The 26,588-nt window shown below is 55.3% G+C and overlaps 3 protein-coding genes across 7 annotated transcripts in view; 2 read left to right on the top strand and 1 right to left on the bottom strand.

Annotated features, from left to right (window-relative positions):
* CEP85 (centrosomal protein 85) overlaps positions 1–1,798 on the top strand; it is a 34,484-nt gene extending 32,686 nt beyond the window's left edge. For all 3 annotated transcript variants that reach the window (XM_070404425.1, XM_070404423.1, XM_070404426.1), the window contains one exon: positions 116–1,798. In XM_070404425.1, the coding sequence (XP_070260526.1) occupies positions 116–276 (161 nt within the window). In that variant the 3' untranslated portion in view covers positions 277–1,798. The remainder of the gene's footprint in view (positions 1–115) is intronic.
* Positions 1,799–3,102: 1,304 nt separating this feature from the next.
* On the top strand, positions 3,103–4,547 carry SH3BGRL3 (SH3 domain binding glutamate rich protein like 3). Its single transcript, XM_070404432.1, has 3 exons — positions 3,103–3,234; positions 3,827–3,994; positions 4,098–4,547. The coding sequence occupies exons 1-3, from the start codon at positions 3,187–3,189 to the stop codon at positions 4,161–4,163; spliced, it is 282 nt and encodes a 93-aa protein (XP_070260533.1). The 5' UTR covers positions 3,103–3,186; the 3' UTR covers positions 4,164–4,547.
* Positions 4,548–5,264: 717 nt separating this feature from the next.
* Positions 5,265–26,248, bottom strand: UBXN11 (UBX domain protein 11). 3 transcript variants are annotated; one of them, XM_070404428.1, is made up of 15 exons: positions 26,188–26,248; positions 22,683–22,785; positions 21,357–21,382; positions 20,645–20,743; positions 19,258–19,358; positions 18,727–18,781; positions 18,276–18,352; positions 15,772–15,895; positions 9,061–9,278; positions 8,561–8,638; positions 7,380–7,497; positions 7,152–7,255; positions 5,751–5,824; positions 5,540–5,680; positions 5,265–5,452 (listed from the first exon to the last, which is right to left on the bottom strand). In XM_070404428.1, the coding sequence occupies exons 2-15, from the start codon at positions 22,751–22,753 to the stop codon at positions 5,278–5,280; spliced, it is 1,461 nt and encodes a 486-aa protein (XP_070260529.1). In that variant the 5' UTR covers positions 22,754–22,785; positions 26,188–26,248; the 3' UTR covers positions 5,265–5,277. The 3 variants fall into 3 exon arrangements, with proteins under 3 accessions (XP_070260529.1, XP_070260530.1, XP_070260528.1); XM_070404429.1 differs by having other exon boundaries at positions 9,061–9,275; positions 21,357–21,385; XM_070404427.1 differs by having other exon boundaries at positions 21,357–21,385.
* Between the last annotated feature and the right edge of the window lie 340 nt (positions 26,249–26,588).

A 26,588-nucleotide genomic window follows, 5' to 3' on the forward strand; every position in this document is an offset into this window, starting at 1 on the left:
CCCACTATCCCCAGCTGCTTTTTTAAAAGTGCTGTGTCTCAAGACCATGGGCTTTACTCCCTCCACCTGAAAGCTTCCCTTAACTAACATTCTCTCAAAATGCTCTCCCCTCCAGCTGCACAGCACCCAGGGACTCCACTAGATTTACAGAAGCCGGATGTAATCAGGAGGAAACTAGAAGAGGTTCAACAGCTGCGCCATGACATCGAGGATTTAAGGACCACCATGTCAGATAGATATGCCCAGGACATGGGAGAAAACTGTATCACGCAATGAGGAATGCTGGGCATGGGACAGGTTGTATTCCCCAAGGAAGGATCTGGTGTGCTGACAGCCCAGTTCAGCAGGTCCTGCCCTGACAATCTCTTGCCTCCTGTTTGCTGCTATTCCCAGAGAGAAGGTGTAGAAGGGAGGTAAGAGCCTGATCTGGGGCCAGGGGCTGACTAGGGAACTGTGCCTGCCCTGTCACACACTGGCTTTGCCTTGTTGGATTGCATTTGTCCTGTCATCTTGATTCATACTGTGAGGGGGAGTTACTAATTAACTTTTGCAGGTCACCTGGTAAGTCTTCACAGACTATTCCCAGCCCCAGGCTGATGTCAGAGACAAACAGGCTGCTCACTTCCCTTCTCCATCCTTTGGGGTGGATCCACATTCATTCCCACTCCATACCTTGGTCCTGTTGTTGCCCAGAGTTCATTAGAGGGGCCTGGAAAGGCTGAGTACCAGTAACAATGGCCATTTAAGAATTCTCAGGCCCCAGCACCAGCCTTCCTGGGAGCTGAGCTGGCTTTCTGGGCTTGCTTAGGCCCAGTTCCACTGCTGCTTTCTCAGGGCTCCTGTTCTCACAGACACCTCAGGGTGATCTATTCGTTAGCATAGTACCCACTGTAATTAGAGGCCTAGGGATTATAGCCCGGGCTCCTCCATCTGTGCCATTTTATAGGCGACCCCCTCTCCAGCTGCCCTGTGGCCTTGGCTCCCTTCTTGGTTTTCAGGCCACCCAGGTAGCCCCCTTCTTGGATTTTGAGTGCAAACTCTTCCCTGTGGTTCTGGGTTTAGGCAGGATTTCCCCCAAAATACCACAGGTCAACTGTCAAGCTGCTCATCCCCTCACCCTGGGGCTGGGGCCAATGCCCAGCCCTAATTTGTGCCTCTTTTGTTGAGGGGGTTCCCTTTCCTGCTCTGGGCTCCTTGAGAGTTCGGAGTACCCAATACAGGTTAGCTTTAAGGTATAGTTTTCAGTGTTTTTTGTTTGTTTCTCTGGGGCCTTGGAACTCTCTGCTTTCTGTTTTCTCTTGCCTCCTCGTTTAAGGAGCATCTCACAGTTGTTTGTATCTGATTGCCCAGCTGGCCCCAGGCCCCCTCAAGAGCTGGAGCCCAGCCAAGTGGAGGTCATGTGTAGGTATGGGGAACACTGAACAGTTTATGAGTCTCAAACAGCAAACATGAGATTCTTGCTAAGCTTTGTGCTGTCAGGGCAATATCCTAGACCTCACTCCTGGATCTGAATGAGACTCCTTAAGTGTTTTTACAAGTTGTGTTTTATTTATGGAGTGACTTATCCCTTCCATTCAGAGCAGCCTCACCCAGCCATCCCCTTAGCCTCTGGGCTCCTGCCTCCTCTCCTGAAGGCAGAACCGCCTGGTTGGTCTCCACCCTGTGTTGGAAGCCCAGCCACCATGCTCTCGGGTATTTTTCCTCATAAAGTTTATAAGCAGTTATTTATATGAATTGTTGTTATGTCAACTGGTTTGTATTGCCTATTTTGATTACAAAATAAAAATTTACAGACTCCTCAGTTTTTCATTGCCTTCCATCACCACAGTCCCCTACTCCACCCCTTATTTTGGCTTGTTGAAGCCAAAGCCGGGGAGGTTAGCCAAGTTCCCCAGACAGCAAGGAGGGACCGTTAGCAGGTCCAGCCTCGTGTCTGTATCTCTACTTCTCTCTTGTTCTACGGGAAAAATTAGATCTCTTCCCACACAACTCTCTATTGGGCAAAGCTGCCGTGAATCATAGAGCAGATTTACCACTGGAAAGAGTAATCCTCTGAGAGAGGAAGTCAACTGCCACCATGAGGAAGTGGCTTCCCCAGAGCAAAGCAGGGTGCTGTTTGCTTCGGGGAGCTAGGATTGCCTTCCTGGGGGACTGCTCAGGGGCAACATGCCCAAGCCCAGGCAGATAGCAGTCTCCAAAGGTGGGTTGGTTCCTGGAATCCGCTCCCTTTGAGCTCCCTGTGTTTTTCCTGAGAGTAGGAGTGGTTTCAGAGTGCCATCTGCAGCTGGAGTTGGGGGTTGAGCTGGGTTACCTCAAAATCAGCTGTGGATCTTTTTTTTTTTTTTTTAAAATATTTGTATTTGATTTCAGAGAGGAAGGGAGAGGGAGAGAAACATCAATGGTGAGAATCATGGATTGCCTGCCTCCTGCAGGCCCCCTACTGATGATGGAACCTGCAACCCAGGCATGTGCCCTTGACTGGAATCAAACTGGGGACCCTTCTGTCCACAGGCTGAGGCTCTATCCACTGAGGCAAACGAGCTCGGGCAGCTGTGGGTCTTTAACAAGGAGCCCTGACACTAACTTCTTTCCAGAACTAGCAGCCTCGTGGCCTCCATCTGGCTCCATGAGGGTGTGGCCCTGTCTCCTGCCGCCACCCTTCCTGGCTGAACCTGCATGCCATGCCTGGAGAGGAAGTTTGGGCAAAGCTTTGGTGCGCCTCCTCTCCCGACAGGTTGGCCGTATTTGGTGTCCCCTGGCGGACCTGGTGAAAGGGCCCCTCGGAGCCAGGTTCCCCAGCTTGGGAACTTGAGGTTTGAAAACAGCCCTCAAAGTGCAAAGCCCAGAGGGTGCGGCACAGCCAGGCGAGGCTGTGGAGGCGGCCTTTCCAGCCGTGGGGCCCTCCCCAGCCTCACACTGCGCCCTGAGGAGAGAGGCCAAAGCCCGCAGCCAGCGTGGGACGGGGGTCCCGGAGCCCAGCCCTGGGGGGGGGAGGGGACTTGCGGTGAGCTGGGCGGGGTGGCGCAGGCCCGCCCCGGCCCCGCCCCTGCCCGCGTCGCTCATTGGTCCCGAGAGCGGTGACTCGCGGGCTGAGCAGGAAGGAAACCGCTCCCGAGCGGCAGCAGCGTCTCCCGGCCGTGCAGCTGCAGCCACCACCGCTCCGCCGCCAGTCCGTCCGCCCGCAGCATGAGCGGCCTGCGCGTCTACAGTACGTCGGTCACCGGGTCACGCGAAGTGAGTGCTTGCCCGGGGCCCACTCGGGGAGAGCGTGGGCGCCGGGACCGCCCCCAGGGCGAGGGCGGGGCGGGGGCCCGCGGAGCTCCGGCACGGCCTCCTGGGTCGGCTCCCACCACGGGCCTCACGGCCCCAATGTGAGCGCCTTCATCGCGCATCCTGGGGCCTCAGCAGCCCCAGCGTGAGCTGCCCACGCCCATCCTCCGTCACTCGGACGCCCATCATCTGCACCCCCTTCCAGGCGACCCAGACCGCGTCCTTATCTTGCCCTTCTCTTTCACCGTGTGGACCTGGGAAGGGAGGGTGGTCCCTTACCAGCCTCTACCCAGGCCGACACTGCCTCCCCATCGCTGAGCTGGCTCTACCCACCCTGAGCTTGATCCCGCTTCCCTTCATTCTGACTTCCCTCTCCATGGTCGGTGGTCCCTCTCTCATCCCATACCACCGCAAGCCTGTCTCATCCTCAAAAGTCCCAGTGGTCAGGACAGGGGGACAAAAGCTCCTAGCCACACTCCCCGTCTGCCCAGGGTTCCTTTCCTCCACCCCAAGCCCTCCAGCTTGCTCATAACCCCTGCCCACCTTCTGCCCCCAGATCAAATCCCAGCAGAGCGAAGTAACCCGCATCCTGGATGGGAAGCGCATCCCGTACCAGCTAGTGGACATCTCCCAGGACAACGCCCTACGGGATGAGATGCGAGCCTTGGCGGGCAACCCCAAGGCCACCCCACCCCAGATTGTTAATGGAGACCAGTACTGTGGGGTATGGGCCTGGGGGTTGGGGGTGGGGGAGTGTTATAGATGGACTCAGGCCAGAGTCAGAGCTCCAGCACTCAGGTGACCACCTCTCTCATCCCCTCCCCCAGGACTATGAGCTGTTTGTGGAGGCTGTGGAACAAAACACGCTGCAGGAGTTCCTGAAACTGGCCTGAGCCAAGCCCAGGCTGGCCAACTGCATTCCCTCCCCACATTCCCCAGCCCCCGCCATTGTGGGCCATGAACTTGTGACCAACTCCCTGTTATTCCTCACCTTCTGCCCTCGGAGCCCTGTCCCCCATCCCAAGCCCCTCCTCCTCCCTTTAACTGTAGCCCCCTCTCCTCATTCAGAGGCAGCACTCCTGACCCAGTAGTCTCAGAAATTGTCTTAAGCAACAGCCCAAGTGCTGGCTGTCTCAACCTGGCCCTGGGACTGCCACCCTGCCTGGCACTGGCTAATGGGCATCTTCGTTAGTTCCATTAGCCTGGGCTCTGCCAAAGGCCCCGCAATCCCCAACCTGGGAGCACCCTAGAGACAATTAAATGTCCCATTCCATTGGTGTCTTGTCTGTTTGGTGTTGCCTAGACATCCTGAGTTCCTGCTCTGAGCAAGGCGGGTAGGTGTAAGTCGGCTGAGGCTGTGCTCCTGTGGGCAGGGCAGGTCGGTTGAGCTGTACCTCCGTGTGGCACTTGTGTGTGATAGTGCATGTGTTTGGATATGTGTCCAGCACACACATACCTGTGTGGACCAATGGTTTCTGGAAACTGTGGGTGGGTCCCCTTCCAGTTCCTATGCATGTGATGGTCCATGACACATCTGTGCCCTGGTGTGTGGTGCACATTTGCATGTCTGTCAGTAATGTGGCTGGGCCATGTGGCTGCCTGCCTGTGTTCCAGCAGGTTGGCTCAGTGTGGGTGTGTCATGGGAATGGGTACACAGCTGTAGTTCTGCCAGTTTGGGAGCCGTGCCTTTGTGCATAGTATTGAAGTGTCCCCACCCGCTTGTGGTTCTGTGCATATCTGTGTACAGGGATCTGCTGGCTGCCCCAGCTGAGCCTGTGCTGGGGCCCGCCTTCCCTTCGCTGGATCCGCTTAACCCTTCTATGGAGAAAGAGGAACCTAGAGGACAAAGACCCAGCAGCCAGGCCTGCCAGCTGGGGCTCAAGTTACTGAGAGGGCCGGTCTGCGCCGCCCCCTCCCCGACCCAGCTGGGCCCCAGCCTCCCCTGGTGCCCAGCGGGGCTGCCCCACAGAGGAGCCTCAGGAAGCAGCTGGTATGGGGGCGGGTGCTTTATTTGGGTTGGGGGCTTGGTTGGGGTCCAGTGGCGGGCGGCAGGGCCCGGCTCGCCCGCAGTAGCAGAGCTGCATTGGGCACCAGTCCGGCGGCCTGCAGCGTGAGCTCGTCCTCGCGGTAGACTGTGGGCGGGAACACACTGAAGATCTCGAAGGCATTTGGGTCCATGCCCCTGGGGTCCAGGCAGAAGAGATCAGGTCAGGTCGTGGGACCTGGGACCAGAGACCCACTGCATCCGCCATTCTGGCCCCGCACCCACCTGGCCTGCGCGAGCAGGGCTCTCACATCACCAACAGTGTCCTCAGGCCACATCATTAGCAGAAAGGCCTGCTCGCCATTCTCAGACTTGATGCGCAGCATGGAGAGCGGGTGCTCAGGCGACTCAGGAGACTCTTGGATCCTGCGGGCCCAGAGGCCTTCAGTGCCCCCACAGCCCAACCCCCAGGTTCTCACCTCCACTCTGCCCTCACCTCTTACGCTCAGCAGCCAAGGCAGGCGTCTCCACCATGATCTCCTGGACCGGGAGAGGCCATGGGCAACAGTTCTGGAAGGCATCGATGGAGTGGACAGCCCTGAATCCTGCCAGTCCCACCCACCCCCACCCCTAGAGGGGACTTGTTCATGACGGGGAATTGATTAAACCATTGAGCCTAAGGGAGAGGTGGGGTGTTCTGTGTGAGGGAGAGTCCAAGCAGAGGCAGTGGAACAGAAGCTTTGGGACACTGCCCCATCATCCCCCCAAGAAGACTTGAGGTCCCTAAGTCTAGTGGGGGAGACAGAACCCCACACTGATGATGACCAGGCTGGGTGCTGAGGCCAGCGTGGGTCAGGGGAGATTTCCCTAGGGAAATGACACCTGAGCTGTGACTGGAGGAAGAGGAGGAGTCCTACGAGATGGAAGGGGCCAAGGGGACTCCAGACAGCATGAGAAGGTCCCCAGGTCAGGGGAGACTTCTGAGAGGAGAGAATACTTTGGAGAAGTGTCAGTTTGTGGGACGGAACCTGGGAATCAGGTTGGACTGGAAGAAAGAAAAGGTTAGGAGTGGGGAGTGGGGGGAGAGTAAAGAGACAGGCCCAAGAACCACCAGAGGGTTCAATAAAAAGCCAAGATCAGTTTGCATTTTTAAAAGGAGCTGCTTAGGGGAGGATGGTTGGCAGGTAAGGAGTGGATGTGGGAGGTTAGACCACTGTAGTTGAGTGGGAGAGAGATTCTGGGTCGTGGGAATGGAGAGAAGGATGGGCCCAGGAGAAGTTCTGGGGACCAACAGATCAGATAGGACTTGGCAATGTGGGGCAAAGGAGGTAGAGAGTCCTGGGAAACTGAGGTTTGCTACCTGTCACAGGTGGAGGCAGAAGAGGAGGAGCAGGCTTGGGAGTGAGGAGAGGAAGATGAGTAGTGTGAGGGCCCAGAAGGGCTCTCCAGAACTGAACTGGCTATTTTGGGCTGGAACTTGGGCCCACCTCTGGCCTAGATTCTGACTTTTCCCCTCTTACAGCCACGCCCTTGCCAACCAGCTGCTCTCTCAGTCCGCCCTGAGCCCTCACCAACTCATTTCTAGAAGACAGTGGGACAGATCTGAGACACCCATCTCTCCATCTAGACCTTCCTCAGGGACCCCTAAGTCTGAGCCTCCACACAAGATACTGCTCTGGTAGGCTGGGCCAGGGTTGATGGTAAAGCCCCCAAGAAGACTGGGGGAGGTGCCCTGGCCGGTGTGGCTTGGTTGGGGCACATGCTGAAGGCAATTGATTGATGTTTCTCTCCCTCTCTCTAAAATCAATATTTTTTTTAAAAAAAGGAAATCTTGCCTTTGAGAGAGAGAGAGAGAGAGTGTGTGTGTGTGTGTCTGGGGAGCTAGGGCTGGCCTCACCTGCAGGGCATCCCGGATGGGGCCCCGGATGTCAATCACCTCGCCTTGACGGATCACAAATTTGGGGAGCTTGTTCAGAAACTTCTCAAGAGTCATCCTGGAACCTGTGGGGAGGGCAGTGGAAGCCTTGTAACAGGGAGGGACTGTGAGTGATGATGGAGGAGGCCACCTGGACCTTGTCCTGTATAGCACCCCTGCCACCTGGCTCAGCTTCAGGGCCAACCTCACCTGGGTGCTCCATCATGACTGAGGGCTTTCGAATCCTCTGCATGCCTGTCACTCGGCCCTCACCTGGGAATGGGTCCAGCCCATGCTCTGGGTAAACCTGATTGCGCAGGTCACTCACCTGACAAGAAGGAAGGGAGACAGCGGCGGCAGGACCAGATCTTCAGTGCTGGCTCCACCCCTGTCCCTGCTTGCCCAGGCCCCAGGAATAGGCCCAAGGGATAGTCTGATGGAACCCCTATTTTACAGGTATGGAAACTGAGGCTCTGGGGCAGAGCAAGACTTGTAGTTCATGCTGTTGTATATGTGGGCCCTTCCTGCAAGCCCTCCCTGGAGCCACAGGCCTGACATCCTCCTCAGAAGCCCCTTTTGGGAGCCTGCAGGGAGGGATGAGGGTGGTAGGGCAGGGCAAAGCCTTTACTGCCTATCGTTTGCAGTGCAGACCCCATCATTGCACATATCACCTTCTGGGCCCTCACACTACTCATCTTCCTCTCCTCACTCCCAAGCCTGCTCCTCCTCTTCTGCCTCCACCTGTGACAGGCACACCACCTGAGCCCCTGTCTTGACATGGACCCCGGATCATGACTCCCACTATTTCCAAGCCATGGTGGTACACACTCCCTCACATGCTCTCATTGTGGAACTAACGCCACCCTCTGGGACATGTGCTCCCATCACAGCGCCTTTCATCTTACACACCAGCAGGGACCAGTCCATCTCATGTGCTTTAGCCCCAATATATTCCTCTGCCCTGCCCCTCCCCCCACAATGGCGCTACCTTCCATCCCAATCAGATGGCTCCTGGAGCCTCTAGGGGGAGCCCAGCTACTTTTGCACAGACTCCTCAGGGACTCCAGGCAGTCAAGTTGTCCCAAATGCTGGAGGAGGGGCAGTGGTTGAGGACTGTGCCTTCAGAGTGCCAGCAGGGGGGCACTGCCTGCTGCTCAGCTACTGGCTGTCTTGGCTGCTGCTGTGTCAACTGTGGCCATGGCCGCCTCCCCACTCCCTCCCCAGCCCAGCTTCAGGCTCACCTTCCTGAAGTTCATCACATTGGGTCCCCTGAAGTGGGGCATCTGCTTCAAGACTCAGACGGGGTGATGCCTGAGGAAACTGTTTATCCCCACCACCTCCAAAATCCCCACGTAGGGAGTAGCTGACTGCTTTGAGGAGCAGCTCATCACCTTAAAGGGGACCCCATCAGGGAACAGGCGCTGGAGCTCTGCAGGGAAGAAGCCATCCAGTATGTCTCGGAGGCATCTCTATAGGGGGGAGAGGAAAGGTAAGGACTGGGCCTCAGGCTTACCCAGTGGATCATACTCTTGGCAGAGGTGGGGGTGGGGTATCTGCAAGGTTTGCATAGGACTGAGTGCCCATAGGGCAGGGGTGGGCAAACTTTTTGACTCGAGGGCCACAATGGGTTCTTAAACTGGACCGGAGGGCCGGAACAAAAGCATGGATGGAGTGTTTGTGTGAACTAATATAAATTCAAAGTAAACATCATTACATAAAAGGGTACGGTCTTTTTGTTTTTAGTTTTATTCATTTCAAACGGGCTGGATCCGGCCCACGGGCCGTAGTTTGCCCACGGCTGCCATAGGGGGTAAACTGGGCCCCATCTCCCACTAATGATGAACAGAGTGGGGAGCACCAGAGGACTGTCTTCCCTTCCCCCAGCTCTTACCTGTGTGGAGGGATCATGGAACGATCGGAAGGGCCCATCAAATATCATTATGCCGTTCCGGTACAGCTTCACTGGGATGGGCTCAAGATCGTGGAGCCGTGCTCCACCGGGCATTGGTGTCAGCTGGGTGTCACTGCCTACCACCAGCTCACTGAGGTCCTTCAGGCTGGCCAGCAGCCTATCAAAGTCCACTTCAGGGGGCACCAATGAATCCGCTGCTAGAGAGGATAGACACCTATGAGCCTCTCTTCTTGGCTGCCAATGTGCCCTAGCAGCCCTGGCTCCCATGCCCTCTCCCATGATGAGCAGTGGCTTTAGCATCTCCTTAAGTGACCACCTGGGGAGGAGGAAGGACAACTAACACTAGATAATAATAGCTATCTTCTATTGAGCACATACTTTTTATTATTATTATTGATTTCAGAGAGGAAGGGAGAGGGAGGGAGAGATAGAAACATCAACGATGAGAGAGAATCATTGATTGGCTGCCTCCTACACACCCTACACTGGGGATTGAGCCTGCAACCTGGGCATGTGCCCTGACTGGGAATTGAACTGTGACCTCCTGGTTCATAGGTCGACGCTCAACCACCGAGCCACGCCGGCTGGGCTATTGAGTGCATACTTTGTGCTAGGGGTTTAATATCTACTATCCCATTCTCTCTTCCTGCCAACACTGTGCTGTAGGGCTATAATCAGTCCCATTTTTCAGATGAAGAAACTGAGGGTTAGAGAAGATTGATGGCATGCTTAGGGAAGCACAGAGTAAGTGGCAAGAGCAGGATCTGATCTGTCCAGGTGCTGGGTTAGCAGCTGGATTCCAAGAAGATGACCATGTAAGGACTAGCTGGGGACAAGCACTCTGTCCATGTTAGCTGTTGTTACCAGCTCTGCCTTGCAAAAAAATGGACCTCAGGCCAACCCAGAGGCTATGAGGCAGGGGTTATTTATCTCCATTTTACACATGAGGAAACAGGCCCACAGAGACAAAAAATGACTTGCCCCAAGCCCCAAGACAAGTTAGAGGAGGGGCTGAATCTAGGGTAGCGGTTCTCAACCTGTGGGTCGCGACCCCTTTGGGGGTCGAACAACCCTTTCACAGGGGTCGCCTAAATACATCCTGCATATCAGATATTTACATTACGATTCATAACAGCAGCAAAATTACAGTTATGAAGTAGCAACGAAAATAATTTTATGGTTGGGGGTCACCACAACATGAGGAACTGTATTAAAGGGCCGCGGCATTAGGACGGTTGAGAACCACTGCTCTGGGGTCTGTTTCTCTCACCCACCTGAACTATGAGGAAAAAGAGGTCGTAGTGAGGACAGATGGCTTACTAAGGAAGATGTCCAAACAGCTGCTGGGCAGAACAGATGTGGGGCAGATCGTGGGTCGTGCAACTATTTCTGGGTCACAGACCCTCTGAGAAGCTGACAGAAACTCTGGCCTCCTATTCTGAAAAACTGTGTTGCACATACAGCTGTGCAGAAGCTTCAGAGGATGCAGAAGGGGTGGTGGGACACCCGTGACAGATGCCAGAGCAGAAAGGGCAGAAGGCAGGGGCCTGTTCTCAGTCCTTGAAAGGACCTGGTTCCCCAGTAAGTCATCTACTAGCGTGCAATCCTCACCCAACGGTGACTGTTTGGGCCTTCTTGGAAGCTGTTTTTCACCAGGACAGCCACCCTGCCACAGGATGTGGGTCAGGGCTCTGGGGACCTAATTCCTTTCCCCACAGTGGTACAGTGGCTACACCGGGGGAAGTACAGATGTGGGTGGCCATTTCCTGTTGCCTTTGTGCTGTGGAAACAGTAGGCTCCTGGTGTCCTTCCCCTCCCTCTCCTTACGTTCCCTACTGTTGTTGGGGCTGCACTGCCCTGGCTCGTCCTGGAGTCCCTGAGACTCCCAAGGAAAACCCACAGAACACAGCACCCCGGCTATGAGTCAGAACCCTGTCAGGATGCTGTTTTCCTTTAACAACTACTTTCAGAACACATTGGTAAACCTACAAATAACAACTGAAAAGCTCATCTTCAACGTCACCCTGGTCCCTATATTCTTACAGGCGGGGAAAGTGAGGCCAAGACGACTTGGCCCAAGCAGACCCCGCCAAGCAGGGCCAGGAGGACCCTCAGATCCACTGCCCGATAACCCAGCTGCCTCCTGGGACCAGAGGGCTTTTTCTGGGAGCTGACAGGACATGGGGTGTTTGCCAGGGGAAGAGGCAGGCAGAAGCCCAGGGGAGGATGCCAAGAAGATATGAGAGCGAGTCCTGCCGGTGTGGCTCAGTGGTTGAGCATCGACCCATGAACCGGGAGGTTATGGTTGGATTCCTATTCAGGGCACATGCCCAGGTTTTGGGCTGGATCCCCAGTAGAGTGTGTAGGAGGCAGCCGATCAATGATTCTCTCTAGAATTGATGTTTCTATCCCTCCCCCTTCCTCTCTCTGAAATCAATAAAAACATTTATAAAGAAATAATGAGAGGGAAAAGAAAAGTTTGCTGAGAAAAATCACTCTAACATGTCTCAGCCCGCGGGCAGGGCAGGTCCTGGGTGAAACACAGCGCAGGTGAGGCAAGGAGTCCCTGAGAAGGAACCGCAGCTTTGGGCAATGCAGGGCTGAGAGGATAAGACAGGAAGGGCCTGTCATTGTCATCACCAACACACAGCAGGCCGAAGCCTGACCCAGTGCGGCCAGGTCACCAGGGATAAGGCGGGTCAGAGGTCAAGTGAGGCATTTCCTCTCTGAGCTGCAGCTTTCCTCTGCGTGGAATGGACAGATAATGGGAATCATCATCCTACCCACAAAATCCAACTGTCTACCGAGATAATGACTCAGGGTTGTGTTCACATCAAGCACCAGAGGCAGGGATGCCAGTCCTGTTCTGCAGATGAGGAAGCTGGGCCTCCTGAGGCAACATGCCCAGGGCAATGCAGCTTGCAGGATCGGGTGATGCTAAGCCTTTGTTCTCAGTGACCACTCGCTGCCTCTCAGTGGTGGTTCTTTGGACATTGCTCACTGGGGTCCCTTTCCAAGGAGAGGTGCAGCAAGATCATCTCTGAGGCCTCATTCAACTTTGAGGGCCCATGGTTTTATTAAAAAGGGTCGTAGGTAGGTATGGAGAGCAAGTCCAAACTCCTTGGCCCAACCCTGGGGACCTTCAGAGCCTGGGCTCCCCAGACTCCTCTCAGTGTGGTCTCCCTTCATGCTCTGGAGCCACAGTGCCAGGGCTACTGCTTCCAAGCTGTGCCGCCCTGGGCAAGTGGGCCAACTTCTCTGGGCCTCAGTTTCCTCTTCTATAAAATAAGAACAATCACAGTCCCACCTCACAGGGTTGTTTGAGGAAGTGGTGGCAGGTGCTGTTGTGTCACTAGCCCCCATCCTCTTGCTCATTGCGGGGCTCAGGGTGCTCTTTCACCACCACCTCTGAGAAGCCTTGCCGGAAGCCCCTTCCCCTGAGGCTGGGCCCCGGTTCCTCTGGGGTTCCTGAAGCCCCTGAGCCACTCCCTTGGCCCTTGTCACAGGTGTCACAGGCTGTTGTCATTTGGTTTGACTTTCCAACCACACCAAACACTTCTTTTTTTTTTTTTTTTTAATCTTCACCCAAGGACATGTTTTTACTGATTTGAGAGAGAGCAAGAGAGGAAGAGGAGGAAACACTAATGTGATAGTGAAACATCAATCAGTTGCCTCTAGCAGGTGCCCTGACAGGGGCTCAAACCTGCAACCAGGTGCCCTGACCAGGAATCGAACCCGTGACCTTTTGGTGTGCAGGAGGACGCGCCAACCAACTGAGCCACATCGGCCAGGGCCCAAACACTTCTTGAACCCAGGTTAGAGCATCCAGTGTGGGCCTGGCCAAGAGAGGCTGCTGAAGCAGCAACTCAGAGAACATGCTAGGCCCAGAGAACCATGGCTATGCCCATATCCAGAGTCCTGCCCTCCCTGGGTCCATACTTGAGTGAAGGAGGCGGGGTGACAACGGCATTGGTAAGTGCCGTTGTCGGGGCGACAGAGCCCAGAGGAGGGCCAGACCCTGTCACTATCAGCAGGTGAGTGGTGGGCCTGCATGGAGCTGATTCTTCGCACCTTCGCTGGGAGGACCATCTGCTGCCATGAAAGACAAGGCAGTGCCCAGCATGTCCCATCTCCACCTCAGACTGTTGAACAGGAAATGGACCCACTATTTCCACAAACCTGCAAGTCACGCCCTGCTCTGGGGACTTGACCCACATTCACTGCTCTGCCAGGGCCACCCCCAAATCTCTGGCCCCTGCTGCTGAGCATCGCTGTCGGCTTCTCCCAACGTGCTCTGATCATCCAGGCCTGGGCACCCGGGCACCACACACCAAGCACATGCATGTGAACATGCCAGGCTCATGGGCAAAGCACTGTGCTGAGCACTCCGGGGCATCGCAAAGCTAAGCAACAATTGGCTCAACGGTCATTGTTCATCTACCAAGTGTCAGCCAGCAGAACACTCCACATGCACTACGGCATTTGATGCTCTCGGTGGCCTAGACGTCAATCATTCTACCGATGAGGACTCTAACGCACAGCCCCTTCCCACATGCCCCGGGGCAGCTGCAGGCGGCACAGTGCCTGGCACAGAGCGGGCACTCCATGGGCATTTGTTTAAGCTGAGCCTCAGAGGGGAGAAAAGGGACAAGACACTTCAGGGACACAGCACTGGCCTGAAGGGGAAGTGAGGGTGGGGAGGAGTGTAGGCTGCCTGGGGTCTAGGTAAGGCCATTTCCAGGGCCTCAAAGGCAGCCCAAGGACAAGCCAAGCTGCTGCAGCCCATGGAGTCAGTGTGGCTGCCTGAGCAGGGGAGGGTGGTTCCCACATACAGAGGCTGGGGTTTGGGAGAAAGGGTGGTAGGGGGAGGTGGTAGCTGGCAGGGGGGAGGGGGAGAGAGGGCAGGACTGGATGGGGGGGGATGAGGAGCTCAGTGGGGGGTGGGGGGGTCTGATCAGAGGGGGTCAGGGAAGGGGGTAGTGAGGAGCTCAGAGGGGGTCAGGGAAGAGGATAGTGAGTTCAGAGTTCATTAGAGCTCTCAGCCCTGGAGGCTCAGTACCTATTGTGACCAGAGCAGGACTGTCCCTTTCATGTCTCCGAATACCCTGAAGCGCCAATACCTAAGGCACCGGCAAGCATCCATTTGAGGCTCAAATGCTGGTGGGGAGGGTGAATCATCCAGCCCCAGGCCAAGCTCTCCCAAGGCTTCCCCCCTGCTGGGCCCTCTTCCCTGAGGCAAGAGCCCAGGCTCTAGGACACTTGAATGAGCCCCAGTGCAGATGCCCTGGCTCGCCATTTACTGGCCAGCTGCCCAGGCCTATGGGACATGGTGTCCGACCTCTGGAGGGAGAACCAGAGCAGCAGGGCCAGCAAGAGGCCGGCTGTGTGGGTCTGAGGGGCCCTGGGGGAGGCGCAGGCTGGCACCTGGGGACAGGGCAGTGGAGGGGAGGATGGAGAGGAGCCAGGAGGGGAATCCCAGGAGCAAAAGCTGCTATAAGTGAAAAACATGGTGTTCATCTGGCAGAAGAGCCGAATGGAGCAACAACCTTCTATTCTCTGAAGAGAAGAGACCTGGCTTTCAGAAACGGCCAGGTCGTTCTACGGTCCCAAATCCACAGGGCGAATCCCTCTAGATATTAGCAATTGAATTAAAAATAAAAAGTGGCACCCTGGCCAGTGTGGTTCAGTGGTTGAGCATCAAACATGAACCAAGAGGTCACCGGTTCAATTCCCAGTCAGGGCACATGCCCAGGTTGCCGACTCAATCCCAGCAGGAGGCAGCTGATCGATGTTTGTCATAGATGTTTCTATCTCTCTATCCCTCTCCCTTCTTCTCTAAAATTTAAATATATACATATATACGTAAATAAATGTTTTTAAAATAAAAAGTGGTGTGCCCTAACTGGTTTGGCTCAGTGGATAGAGCGTCGGCCTGCAGACTCAAGGGTTCCAGGTTCGATTCCGGTCAAGGGCATGTGCCTTGGTTGCGGGCACATCCCCAACAGGAGGTGTGCAGGAGGCAGCTGATCGATGTTTCTCTCTCATCGATGTTTCTTACTCTCTATCCCTCTCCCTTCCTCTCTGTAAAAAAATCAATAAAATATATTAAAAAAATATTGGTGTCCTGGCCGGGTAGCTCATTTGGTTAGAATGTCATCCCAATACACCAAGAATTAACTAATGAATGCATAAATAAGTGAAACAACAAATCAATGTTTCTCTCTCTCAAATCAATTTAAAAAGTAAAAAAGTGGTGAGTCCCATAGAAGCAGGTGGCTTTCAATGGTCTGGCTATGAATGAACCTGGAAAGGGAACACAAGAGGGGGCTGAGCCTGGAACTGAGGCCCAGCTTTTAAAAGCAACAACTTCTGGATGGACGACATTTTGTAAACGATGATGCCTGAGAAAAATGAGGTCTTATTACACCTGTGTCTCTGGGCCTTTGAAAGATGAACAAGCAGAGTCTGAGGGGAGACCAGAGGGAGAAAGTGGCGGCAGGTTAGGTGGTCAGTGATGGAGGCCGAGGCCTTTCCCGCCTGTCGGGTGTCAGGGGTGAGGTGTGGGGTGCCTCGGGGCACCTGTGCGTGGAGGCAGGGGCAGGAATGGGCCGGCCTCTGGATGCTTCCGGCCAAAAGGAAGCTGTTGGAGAATTCCCTTTGTGGGAGGGGTGGGGTGCACCCCTACTCTACCTGGCTTCCAGAACTTCTTGGCTGTCATCCAGTCTGTGTCATCCTCTGAGCCTGTCATGTCCTCCGAGTCCTCACGGTCCCTGGGCTCGCCCACCCACTGCAGACCATAGTCACCGAGGAACCGCTGGAGGGGGAGACGCGGGGGCACTGTCAGCTCAGTCCCTTTCCAGGAAAGAGGCGGCCTCGGCCCAGTCCCCAGCCTCAGGCCTCAGCTCCCAGAGCTGGCTGGGCAGAGGGGGTGGGCTCGGGGTCTTGGCCACTTTGTGGCTGTAAACTTGGGAAGCCACGTGACCTCCTAGAGCAGCGGTTCTCAACCTGTGGGTCGCGACCCCTTTGGCGGTCGAACGACCCTTTCACAGGGGTCGCCTAAGACCATCCTGCATATCAGATATTTACATTATGATTCATAACAGTAGCAACATTACAGTTACGAAGTAGCAACGAAAATAATTTTATGGTTGGGGTCACAGCATGAGGAACTGTACTTAAAGGGCCAGAAGGTTGAGAACCACTGTCCTAGAGCCTCAGGGTCCTCCTTACACAGCAGAGGTGACAGCACCTGCCCAATAAGCTTGTGAGGAGGACTCAGCAGGGTAATTCACATCAAGTACCCGGCACAGTGCCTGGCGCAAGAACTCCGAGGGCGGCCAGGATGGCGGTGGGGAGCCATGTGGACCCGGCCTGAGTGGGAGGAGGGGCAGGGACACCGCTCTGCGGGACCCGGAGGATGTCGCCACCCACACGCAGCCTCCCTAGGGCTGGGTCTCACAACTCTGCCACAGGAAAACTTTTGAATTGTCCACACTTCCTGCTGCTGGTTCCTCATCTCCCTTTCTCTCCTCAGCCCATGGCTCAGGTGCAGCTTCCAGCAACCTGCCCGGCCCCCAAACCCAATGGGCACACTTCCGGCTTCACCTCTTGTAACACAGGCGGTTCCTTTTCAGTTTCACATTTCCTACCGTCCCCACTGAGATGTCTAACAGGCATCTCAAAATGAACTTGACCCAAATGGTCACCGCTCCCTGCCCCCACCTCCCAACCTCTTCCCCTCCAGGTCTTCCGCATTCGGCCAGCAGCACCCCCACACCTGGGCCTCATCCATGGCCACCCCCGTGGGCCCCACCTCCCAGGCAGCTCAGATCTGTCCACTCCACTGGTCTCCTCTGCTGCCACCCTCGTCCGAGCCTCGGTCAGCTCCCTCCTGGACAATTCGGGCTGAGCCTCTACCGGCCCCCCCTCCCCACCTCCTCCTCTAACTGAAACCTTCCTGTGGTTCCCCATTCCTGCAGAACAGAATCCAACCCGGCTGTGGCTGAGCCCCCCCCCGTGGCGATGTGATCCCCACAGCCCGTCTGGCTCTCCCTCTCGCTCCCACAACCACCCACCATGAGCCAAGTTTCTAGGGTGGGAGGTGGAGCTGCTCATCTCTCCAGCCTGGATCCTCTTCCCCTGAGGTCCCCTCACACCCTCTAGATCTCTTGCCCAAGGTCACCCGCAGAGTGGACCAAATCTCTCTTGTGTTACCCACTGAAAAGTGTCATCATATCTGTGTGCTTGTGTACCTTCCTGTGTACTTGTCTATGTCTCTGTCCCTTCCAGACTCTCAGCCTCATGGGGGCGGGACCACATCCACCTCCCAGGGGCTGGGAAATAGGGGATATTTGGTGTGAGTTGGTTAAGTTAACGAAGCAATAAATGTGCGAATGATATGAACAGAGGGGCTGCCATAAGAGAAGCCCCACAAGCCAGGTATGAACAGCCTGGGGGAAGGGCGCGCAGCTGCGGCCGGGCCTGTGGGTTTGCTGCTGCCGCCTGAAATCAGGTTGGGGCTTTGGAAGCCAACCCTACAGGGAGAGGGAGAGGCTCTGGTGGGGCCGGCGAGAGAGCGAGGACCCTCCCTGACATGTGGGTCCCTCCTGCGTGAGCCTTGCTGTATGAACGGGGCAAGGAAAGTAACCCGGGGTGACTGAGATGCCATGTTCAGTTCAGTGAACACACATGGCCGGTGTCATGCTAGGTCCTGGGCGTACAGCAATGAACAGGAGGGTGGAGTTTGAGGTCCCCTAGGGGGAGGGAGGAGAGAGAGGAGGCACGAAGGAAGCACAGGACACAGCCTGCCCTGCTCAGTAGGGGAGGGGCTCCTGGGGGAGGGCCCTGCCGTGATTTGAGACTGAGGATGAGTGGAACCTCGCTAGGGGGAGGTGGGGAAATATTTCAGGCAGAGGGATCAGCACGGGCCAAGGTCCTGAGGTGAGAAACTGCTCAGTGTAGTCAAAGAACCAGAGGCAGGGCCCGTGGCTGGAGGGGAGTGTGGTTCAAGGTGAAACTGAAGAGGAAGCCCAGGCCGGAAGGAGTGTGCCCCACCCTGGAAACGTTCTGGCTCCCGGTTAATCCTGCGGAGGGAAACCAGAGCAGGGCCGGGCGCGGGGTGTGGCGAGGGGCCCGAGAGGTGGGCTCTGACCCCGTTCCTGAGGGCAGGCAGCCCTGGCCACTGCCTCTCTCACCTCCATCTCCCCGACCTGCCGCCGCAGATGCTCGCACATGGTCTCCAGCTCCTCCTGCCGCTGCAGGGACATCTGGCCTTCAGGAGAGATGGGGAGGGGTTCCGCTGCCCCAGCATGGAGGCTGCCAGGCTGCCTGGACCAGAGCTCTGCCCCGAGGGTCATCTGAAGAAGCTGCCCCTCAAGGACTCCGGGGAATCCCGAGAATGGCCTCGAGCCCCTCTCCCTGACCCTGACAAGGGCGGCCCTCCTGACCCCGAGGAGGTCGCCGCCCGCCTGCAGCGGGGCTGCAGAGGCTGCGCCTGCACTCAGGGACTCAGTCCCGCATTGGAGGGCACCATCCTAAAGGCGTCACTGCCCCTCTGGGCTCAGCTGTCCAGACCCCACCACCGATGCCTTGGGGCCCAGGGGAGGTACATGGGAGGGCCAAGCAGCCACTGAGAGAGCCTCTTACCCTTCTGCTCCTGCAGGGTCGCCACCAGTTCCTCGAGGGACTGTATCTTCTCATCCTGCAGCAACAAGATGGGGGGGGGGGGGGCAGGCAGGTCTGGTGGTTCCAAGAGCCCAAGGGAGCCCCTTCCAGAGGGAAGATCTGGAATGTGTGCCTCTGTGGGGGCACCAGGGAGCTGAAAGCTCTTTCCCCCTTTGGCATAACCACTGCTCCTGCCCCTCAGATGACCCTTGAGGTGCCACCAAGGAGGGAAAGGAGTGGCGGTCCCCGGAGTGCCCCAGAGCTCTGAGGTCTACGGGCCTGGCCCAGCTGTGGAGAACACCCCTAGCCTCTCTACTCAGGTCACAGGGACCCATCAGGCTCAGGCCACACCTGGCCCTCAACTGGGCAGTCCAGTGTGGGCAGTTCAGGGTAGAACCCACCCACCCTGACCTACTACAGTAGTAGCCTCATTGGTCACACCAGCCTGGACCCCCCCCCTCCCCCCGCCACCCTTCAGACCGGACCCTGGCCGTGTCCCCACGGGGGTCTCACCTTGGACAGCATCTGGTCGTTCTGGTCCTTCACCTGCTCCTCCAGATCCTGCACCTTCCTTGCCATGGTGCTCAGCAGCTCCCCATTGTGGGCCCCAGCGGCTGCCAACCAGACAGAGTCCTAGAGCCCATGCCTAGGGCAGAGGCTGAGGTAGGGGGTCCTGGGAGGGGGAGGGGGGTCCGCAGGAGTGGAAATAAGAGTAATAACAACAGCTGCCACCTAGATAAGAGGGGCCACTCTAAGCACTTTCACATGTCAACTTGTGCAGCCCTTACAACATGCCTCTGAGGAAATGATCTGCTGTAGGAAACTGAGGCACAGAGAGAGTCAGTAATTTGTCCAACGGTACGAGCGGGTGCTCTGAGGAGGGAACAGCAAACCATGTGGACCGTTGCTGTGCAGAGAGGTGAGAGGACAGGTGAGGCCTGAGAGCACAGACACTGGTGAGAAGTGAACGGAGAGCAGTGAACAGCCCTTTAAGTGGAGGAGCTGCTCGCTGTGATTACCACTGAGTGTCCCCCGCTGGGAGGACACAGGCTTTGTGACCACGTGGCTGTGGGGCCAGGCCCATGGTGCCTCCTTTTCCATCTCAACTCCCCTCTCCCCACCATTTAAGCGGACGGGTGTTGGAGGATCCCCTCAGCGAATCCTCACCTCAACATGCTGACCTGGGTGTCCCCAGGCCCAGTTCACAGAAGACGGGATGGAGACGCAGAGAAGGAAGTTGCTTATCTGAGATACACAGCTAGTGGAGGATTCTAACTGCATCCCAGCTCCTCCAGACGCCCAGCTCCGCCCCTGCCCCTGCCCAGCGCTCCGCCCACTCCTCCCGTCTGCAGGTCTCCGCTCTGCCCGGCCTGATCCATCCTCCCTCCTCTGAAAAGGTGCCCTGATGAGCCCCGTCCCCCTTTAGGCACCTACATGATCGCAGTGTCACCAAACCTCCTGGGGAATGGTGTGGACCAGGCGAGGAGGGCTACCTAGGGGACTTTGGGCCTCACCCAGAGCTCTGCAAAGCAGGAAGCAGATAGCTGAAGGCAGAGCTTCACCCTCAGGCCCTTCACTCCTCTGGCCCTGGATCCTGGACACGCTGACATTACACTTGATGGTGACTCCAGCCAGGTTCACTCCAGAGGCACTAGCCACAGCCTGGCCTGGGGCGTGGCCACACCTCCTGAGCTAAGAGTGGGGCCCACTTAGCTTTATGCCAAACCCGGCCCTGGACGGGTCTGGAGAGGCAGGCCCATGGCCACGGTCAGCCAGAAATGGGAACAGCTGTCTCAGATCCAGCAGGCGGGGGAGCAGGTGCATGCCCCTCTGGGCCTCTCTCCTCTGGGGCCCGCTCCTGCTGCTGGGAACCCAGACCCCTTTGGGCCTCTGCTCTCACCTTGCCTACCCACAGGAGCTCCTATGCCGCCGTAGCAGGAAGGGACAGAGAACGATTCTTCTGAGCCTTGTCCATCATTCAGCACGTTCACTGCCTCTTCTGCAGACACAGATGCCCAGGTCACTGCTGGGGGTAAGGCCCAGAGCAAGCTGGGGCCCGGGATTCTGTCCCCCCAAACCAATGAGGGTAGAAAACGGGATGTTGGTGAGCACAGATCCAACGAGAACAGGCCTCTTCCTAGAGTTCTCCCAGCCTGGCTCCTGGGGGACCACGGTGGGGGCAAGAGTGGGGTTGAGATGCAAAGATCTGAGCCTGCAGGAGTCAGAGTAGTGATGTGAAGACAGGGGCTCCGGGAGAAACGGGTGTTAGGGGCTGGAGGAGGCTGTTTGGGGAAGGAGGGTAGGGTTTGGATTCTCAGCACTCACCAGTCAACCCCAAGGTGGGTGGAGGGGTTCCAGTGTTAGGGATGACTCTCTGCTAGGGGTGTGGGGCCTCCTACTGAGAGCTGCCCAGAGGAAGCCCTGTCCTGGCGGGGGGGGGGGGGGGGGGGGGGGATGGGGGGGGATGGGGGGGGAGCTGCAGGTAAACTGAGGCTGGGCCAGCTGCTCTGGCTGACGGAAGTCTTCATCATGCTTTCTCTCCATCTGCCCAACCCCAAGGAGACATGGCAGACGGGAGGTGAGGAAGACACGCGGGCAGAGCCCTCACTTACCGTTTCCGTAGAGTTTTATCCCTCGCCTTCTGGGAATCCGGGCAGGAAGGAGAAGGAAGACAGACACGTTAGGACCCCCTGGAATGTCATCGGGGAGAGCCCCTGGGCACCAAGCCCCCAGCCAAGCACGAAGGTGATGGAGGGTGGGCCTCTGCCTCGTGAGGACACCACCCCCCAATCCCATGCAGGCTTCAGGGTATCCACCTCCCCCCAGCGGAGGGCAGAGTCTTGGGTGGAAGACAGAGTCCTGTAGTCAAGCAGCCCAGCCCCAGCTCTGCTTTGAAATGGGATGGGACCCCAGACCTCCCACTCAACCTCTCTGGATTCCCTTGGTCTATGAATGATTTAAGTGCTGTTCATAAGAGCAAGGAAGTTAAAAAAAAATTATTTGGCCGAAACCGGTTTGGCTCAGTGGACAGAGCGTCAGCCTGCGGACTGAAGGGTCCCAGGTTCGATTCTGGTCAAGGGCATGTACCTGGGTTGCGGGCACATCCCCAGTAGGAGATGTGCAGGAGGCAGCTGATCGATGTTTCTCTCTCATCGATGTTTCTAACTCTCTATCTCTCTCCCTTCCTCTCTGTAAAAAATCAATAAAATATATTTTAAAAAAAATTATTTGGTTCGGCCAGTGGCTGATCATCGACCTATGAACAAGGACAGATTCCCCGTCAGGGCACATACCTAGGTTATGAGCTCTATCCCCAGTAGGGGGTGGGCAGGAGGCAGCCAATCAATGATTCTCTCTCATCATTGATGTTTCTATCTCTCCCTCTACCTTCCTCTCTGGGGGGGTGGGGGGGGTGGGGGGGGAGAGATATATTTTCTTTGGAAAGATGAAAATGCTAGACAGATGTGAAGAATTCCCTTTACCGAGAGCCCAGCACATGGCAGGGCCCAGAACAGGTGCACCACCAGTGTTTGCTAAGCTACTGGCATGGAGCCCAAACCAGCCGTGGGCAAACTAAAAAAAAAAAAAAGACCGTACCCTTTTATGTAATGATGTTTACTTTGAATTTATATTAGTTCACACAAACACTCCATCCATGCTTTTGTTCCGGCCCTCCGGTCCAGTTTAAGAACCCATTGTGGCCCTCGAGTCAAAAAGTTTGCCCACCCCTGGCCCAAACCTTACTAGAGGGCACAACCCACTGTGCCCTTCACACAACAGAGCCTCTCAGAAGGTAGAGAAGGATAAGGTGGTCAGGGAAAGATACGTGACTCCTCATTGCCCTCCCCAAGACACCAGGAGTCATTCTTCTTGTCCATGGGAGGAGCAAGGAAGAGGCAGGGGCGTGGACACCAAGGGCCCGGGGGCCAGCCTCCTACCCTGAGTTCACAGGCTCCGACAGCAGGGGCACCTTCCGGGTCTTGCCAAGGGAGGACAAAGGTGAGCTCATAGTTCTTCTAGATCTTAGTTGTCAGGAACTCCCTGAGTAGAAAAAAAGAAGTCAGACCGAAGGGTTATGGGTTCTGTTCCCAGTCAAGGGCACATGCCTGGGTTGTAGGTTCGATCCCCCGGCCCAGGTCGGGAAGCAACCAGTTGATGTGTCTCTCTTCTATCTATGTCTCTCTCTTTCTCTCCCTCCTTCCCTCCCTTCCACTCTCTAAAAAAGCAGAGGAGAAAATATCCTTATGTGAGGATTAACAAAGGAAAAAAAAAAAGAAGTCAGCTCTTGGAGTCAGTCCCTCAGGACCAGGAAGTGAAACTTTCTCTTCCTTGGTTACGTTCCCAAAAAGGAACCCCACCCAGGGGGTATCGCCTCACTTCTTCCCACTGCTCCTGCGGAGGATTCTGGAGGCAGCTGGGCCTCAGGAGCCCTGTGATTAACATCCACCTGCTCCTCCAGAGACCCCGCTCTCTGCTTGGAACCCAGGGGCCTCTGTCCTGGGAACAGGCATTGGGGATGGAGCAGGCTGCAGAAATGTGCCAGAAGCCTGGCACTTGCCCAAATTTTAGAGCCCAGAAATGAGACTACCCAAGAGGCCTGGGGCTTTTGTCCATCCATCAAGGAGCCGGTCAACACAAAGTTTAGGTGTCCCCTCCCCTCCCACCAGAGCCCAGGTGCTACCCCAACATCTCAGAGCCAGAGGAGGGCAACCCAAGGGCAAGACTCAACCAAGACATAGTCCACATGGCAGGGAGGTCAAGAAGCCAGGCTGCTGGCCCTGGCCAGGTAGCTTGGTTGGTTAGAGTGTTACCCCGATGCACCAAGTTTGCAAGTTCGATCCCCAGTCAGGGCACATACAAGAAGCAACCAGTGAATGCATACGTAAGTGGGACACAAATCAATGTGTCTGTGTGTCTCTCTCCCTCTCCCTCTCTAAAATCAATAAATAAATTTTTTTAAAATTAAAAAAAAAAGAATCCAGGTTCTAGACAGGTTCTGTCATTCACCAGTGTAACCCCCACCTCGGTTCCTTTGTACAAAGTGGGGATGGGAATAGTATCAGGGAGGGTCACCCATGGGATTCAAAAATAACATACATATCACAGAGTTTTCATCACAATCAATTTTAGAGCATTTTCATTATGCTAATAAGCCCTAGGCACTGTGCCTTTAGTCCCTAAAACAGGCCTGCATAATCTCCCACCAGACCTGATCGTCCCTTCTTTCTCCAAGTACTCACCACCATGACCCCCTCAAAAGAAACTAGTCAAAAAGATAGAAATTGGGGTGGGTGGAAGTGGAAGAGGGCATAGAGGCAATTCATGGTGTTGCAAAAAATAAAATAAGACAGAAATTAAGTCTTGTTGAGGATGTAGGGAAATTGGATTGTAATTTGTGGGGCTGTAAAATGGTTCAGCTGCTGTGGAAAACAGCATGCATTTCTTTAAAAGATTAAACACACTTACCTATGGCCTAGCAATTCCACTCCTAGGCATATACCCAAGAGAAATGAAAACTTATGTCCACACAAAAAATTGTATACATGTTCATAGCTGCAGTAATCATAGCAGCTAAAAAGTGGAAACGCAAATGTCCATCAATCAATGAATGAATAGACGAATGTGGTATAACTTTACAATGGAATAGTATTTGACAATTTTTAAAAAGGAATGAGGCCAGGCTGGCATGGCTCAGTGGTTGAACATTCACCTATGAACCAGGAGGTCACGGTTCAATTCCGGGTCAGGACACATGCCTGGGTTGCGGGCTTATCTCCAGTGTGAAGCGTGCAGGAGACAGCCAATCAATGATTCTCTCATCATTGATGTTTCTATCTCTCTCTCCCTCTGCCTTCCTCTCTGAAATCAATTTTTTAAAAAAAGGAATGAAATACATGCTACAAAGTGAATGGACCTTAAAAACATTATGCTGAGGGAAAGAAGCCAATCACAGAAGACTACATATTGTTATGATTCCATTTATATGAAATGTCCAGAATGTGCATTTCATATGGCGACCAAGTGGATCAGTGGTTGCCTCGGGCTAGGGGCTGCTGTGGAGTAAATGGGAGGTAACTGCTAAAGGGCACAGAGTGTCCTTTTTGGCTGATGAAAAGTTCTAAAATTCACTGGGGTGATGGTTAACTCTATGAATATACTAGAAACTATTGAAATTTACATTTTAAAGGAGTGAATTATATCTCAATAAAGCAATCATAGAAAAAAAGTGGGGGGCGGGGGGGGGAACCTGGTCCCCAAACCACACCCAACATCTTTCCTCTTCTTAATGGGACCTCATCATCCAACCACAACATTTTTCTCTCCTTCCTTCTCTCTTAATCCCATCCTATCGGGTACCAAATCCTGCAGGTAAAACTCCCATGTTCCTCACACATAACTCCTCCTTCCTATGCCCACTACTGGCCATTCTAGTGGGGCTTTCACTGCCCTTCTTTGGGGCTGTCACAATGGCCCACAATTGACTTCCCTTTTTCCATTCTCACTACAGGCCAGCCAGGGGTCCTCAGACTTTTTAAACAGGGGGCCAGTTCACTGTCCCTCAGACCGTCGGAGGGCCGGACTATAGTTTAAAAAAAAAAACTATGAACAAATTCCTATGCACACTGCACATATCTTCTTCTGAAGTAAAAAAACAAAACGGGAACAAATACAATATTTGTATTTGCATGTGGCCCGCGGGCCGTAGTTTGAGGACCCCTGACCGCCAATCCAACAATGTCTCCAGATCAATTTTCCCAGGATGATAGGAGACCCCTGAGAGCAACGACTCTATCTTCCCATCAGTCTGGGCTCTCCTGACCGCGGGGCTGTGTCTCCGATTCCCTCAGACCTGGGGTCCCTGAGGATAGAGCCATGTCACTTGGGGACTTTTCGGGGGCAAACTGTGTCTTCCTCCTCAGGCCCGGGACGCCTAAAGGTTGCACTGCTTCCCCCTTAAGGCTTGGGCTTTGAGGGGAAAGCTGTGTCCTGTGCCTCTACACCTTGGGGACCCAAGTCAAGACTGTGCTTGACTGACATCTTCCATCACTACTCGACCTGTTTGTTGGCTCCCCCATGTCCGGGTGCCCCCAGTGCCTGTCGGCCGGCCAGCTGCACGCCAGCACTCCCTAGATCCCCAAACAACAACACTCCATTATAAGGACATACCACATTCGTTTATTCATTCATGGACTGGTGGACATTTGGGTTTCCATTTTTTCTAGTGCTCTCGGAGAGACCAATTTCATCACCTAACCCCGCCCTGGGAGCCGCGCCGCCTCCTCCACGCGTGGCCATGGTAGGTAGGACCCGGATCCGCTCCCAGGACGCGGGGGGCCTGCTGGGGTGCGGCCCGCTGGGATAGCGGGGCCCTCGGTGCTCTTGGGACACGGCCCCGGCATGCGTGGAGCACTCCGCGGCTAAACGACCCTGGTGGGGACTCACCGGGCAGGGCCGAGGAGCCGGCCCGCGGCACCGCCATCTTGTTGTCACGCGGTTTCCCAGGCGACCAGGCTCGTCCGCTTCCCATTGGCTAATTCGAGGGGGGCGGGGTCTCTGCGCAACTAGCCGGTGGCGGAGGAGGGTACCTAAATGCCACCGGTTTTTTGTGTGTTTTGTTTTGTTTTAATATATTTTATTGATTTTCTACAGAGAGGGATAGAGAGTTAGAAACATCGATGAGAGAGAACATCGATCAGTTGCTTCCTGAACACCTCCTACTGGGGATGTGCCTGCAACCAAGGTACATGCCCTTGACCGGAATCGAACCTGGGACCTTTCAGTCCGCAGGCTGACGCTCTATCCACTGAGCCAAACCGGTTAGGGCTTGCCACCTTTTTTTGTTT

Source organism: Myotis yumanensis, unplaced genomic scaffold, assembly GCF_028538775.1.
Source record: "Myotis yumanensis isolate MYYU_CA2020_CCGP unplaced genomic scaffold, mMyoYum1.0.hap1 SCAF_2, whole genome shotgun sequence".
Classification (NCBI taxonomy): Eukaryota; Metazoa; Chordata; class Mammalia; order Chiroptera; family Vespertilionidae; genus Myotis; species Myotis yumanensis.

Excerpts from the sequence above, each read along its gene's own strand:
- SH3BGRL3 (XM_070404432.1), top strand. The coding sequence starts at position 3,187 with ATGAGCGGCCTGCGCGTCTACAGTACGTCGGTCACCGGGTCACGCGAA. Across the intron at positions 3,235-3,826 it reads CGGTCACCGGGTCACGCGAA|ATCAAATCCCAGCAGAGCGA; the intron begins GTGAGTGCTTGC and ends TTCTGCCCCCAG. Across the intron at positions 3,995-4,097 it reads ATGGAGACCAGTACTGTGGG|GACTATGAGCTGTTTGTGGA; the intron begins GTATGGGCCTGG and ends CCCCTCCCCCAG.
- UBXN11 (XM_070404427.1), bottom strand. The coding sequence starts at position 22,753 with ATGAGCTCACCTTTGTCCTCCCTTGGCAAGACCCGGAAGGTGCCCCTG. Across the intron at positions 20,744-21,356 it reads GATAAAACTCTACGGAAACG|AAGAGGCAGTGAACGTGCTG; the intron begins GTAAGTGAGGGC and ends CTGTGTCTGCAG. Across the intron at positions 18,353-18,726 it reads GACCCTGCAGGAGCAGAAGG|GCCAGATGTCCCTGCAGCGG; the intron begins GTAAGAGGCTCT and ends TCTCTCCTGAAG.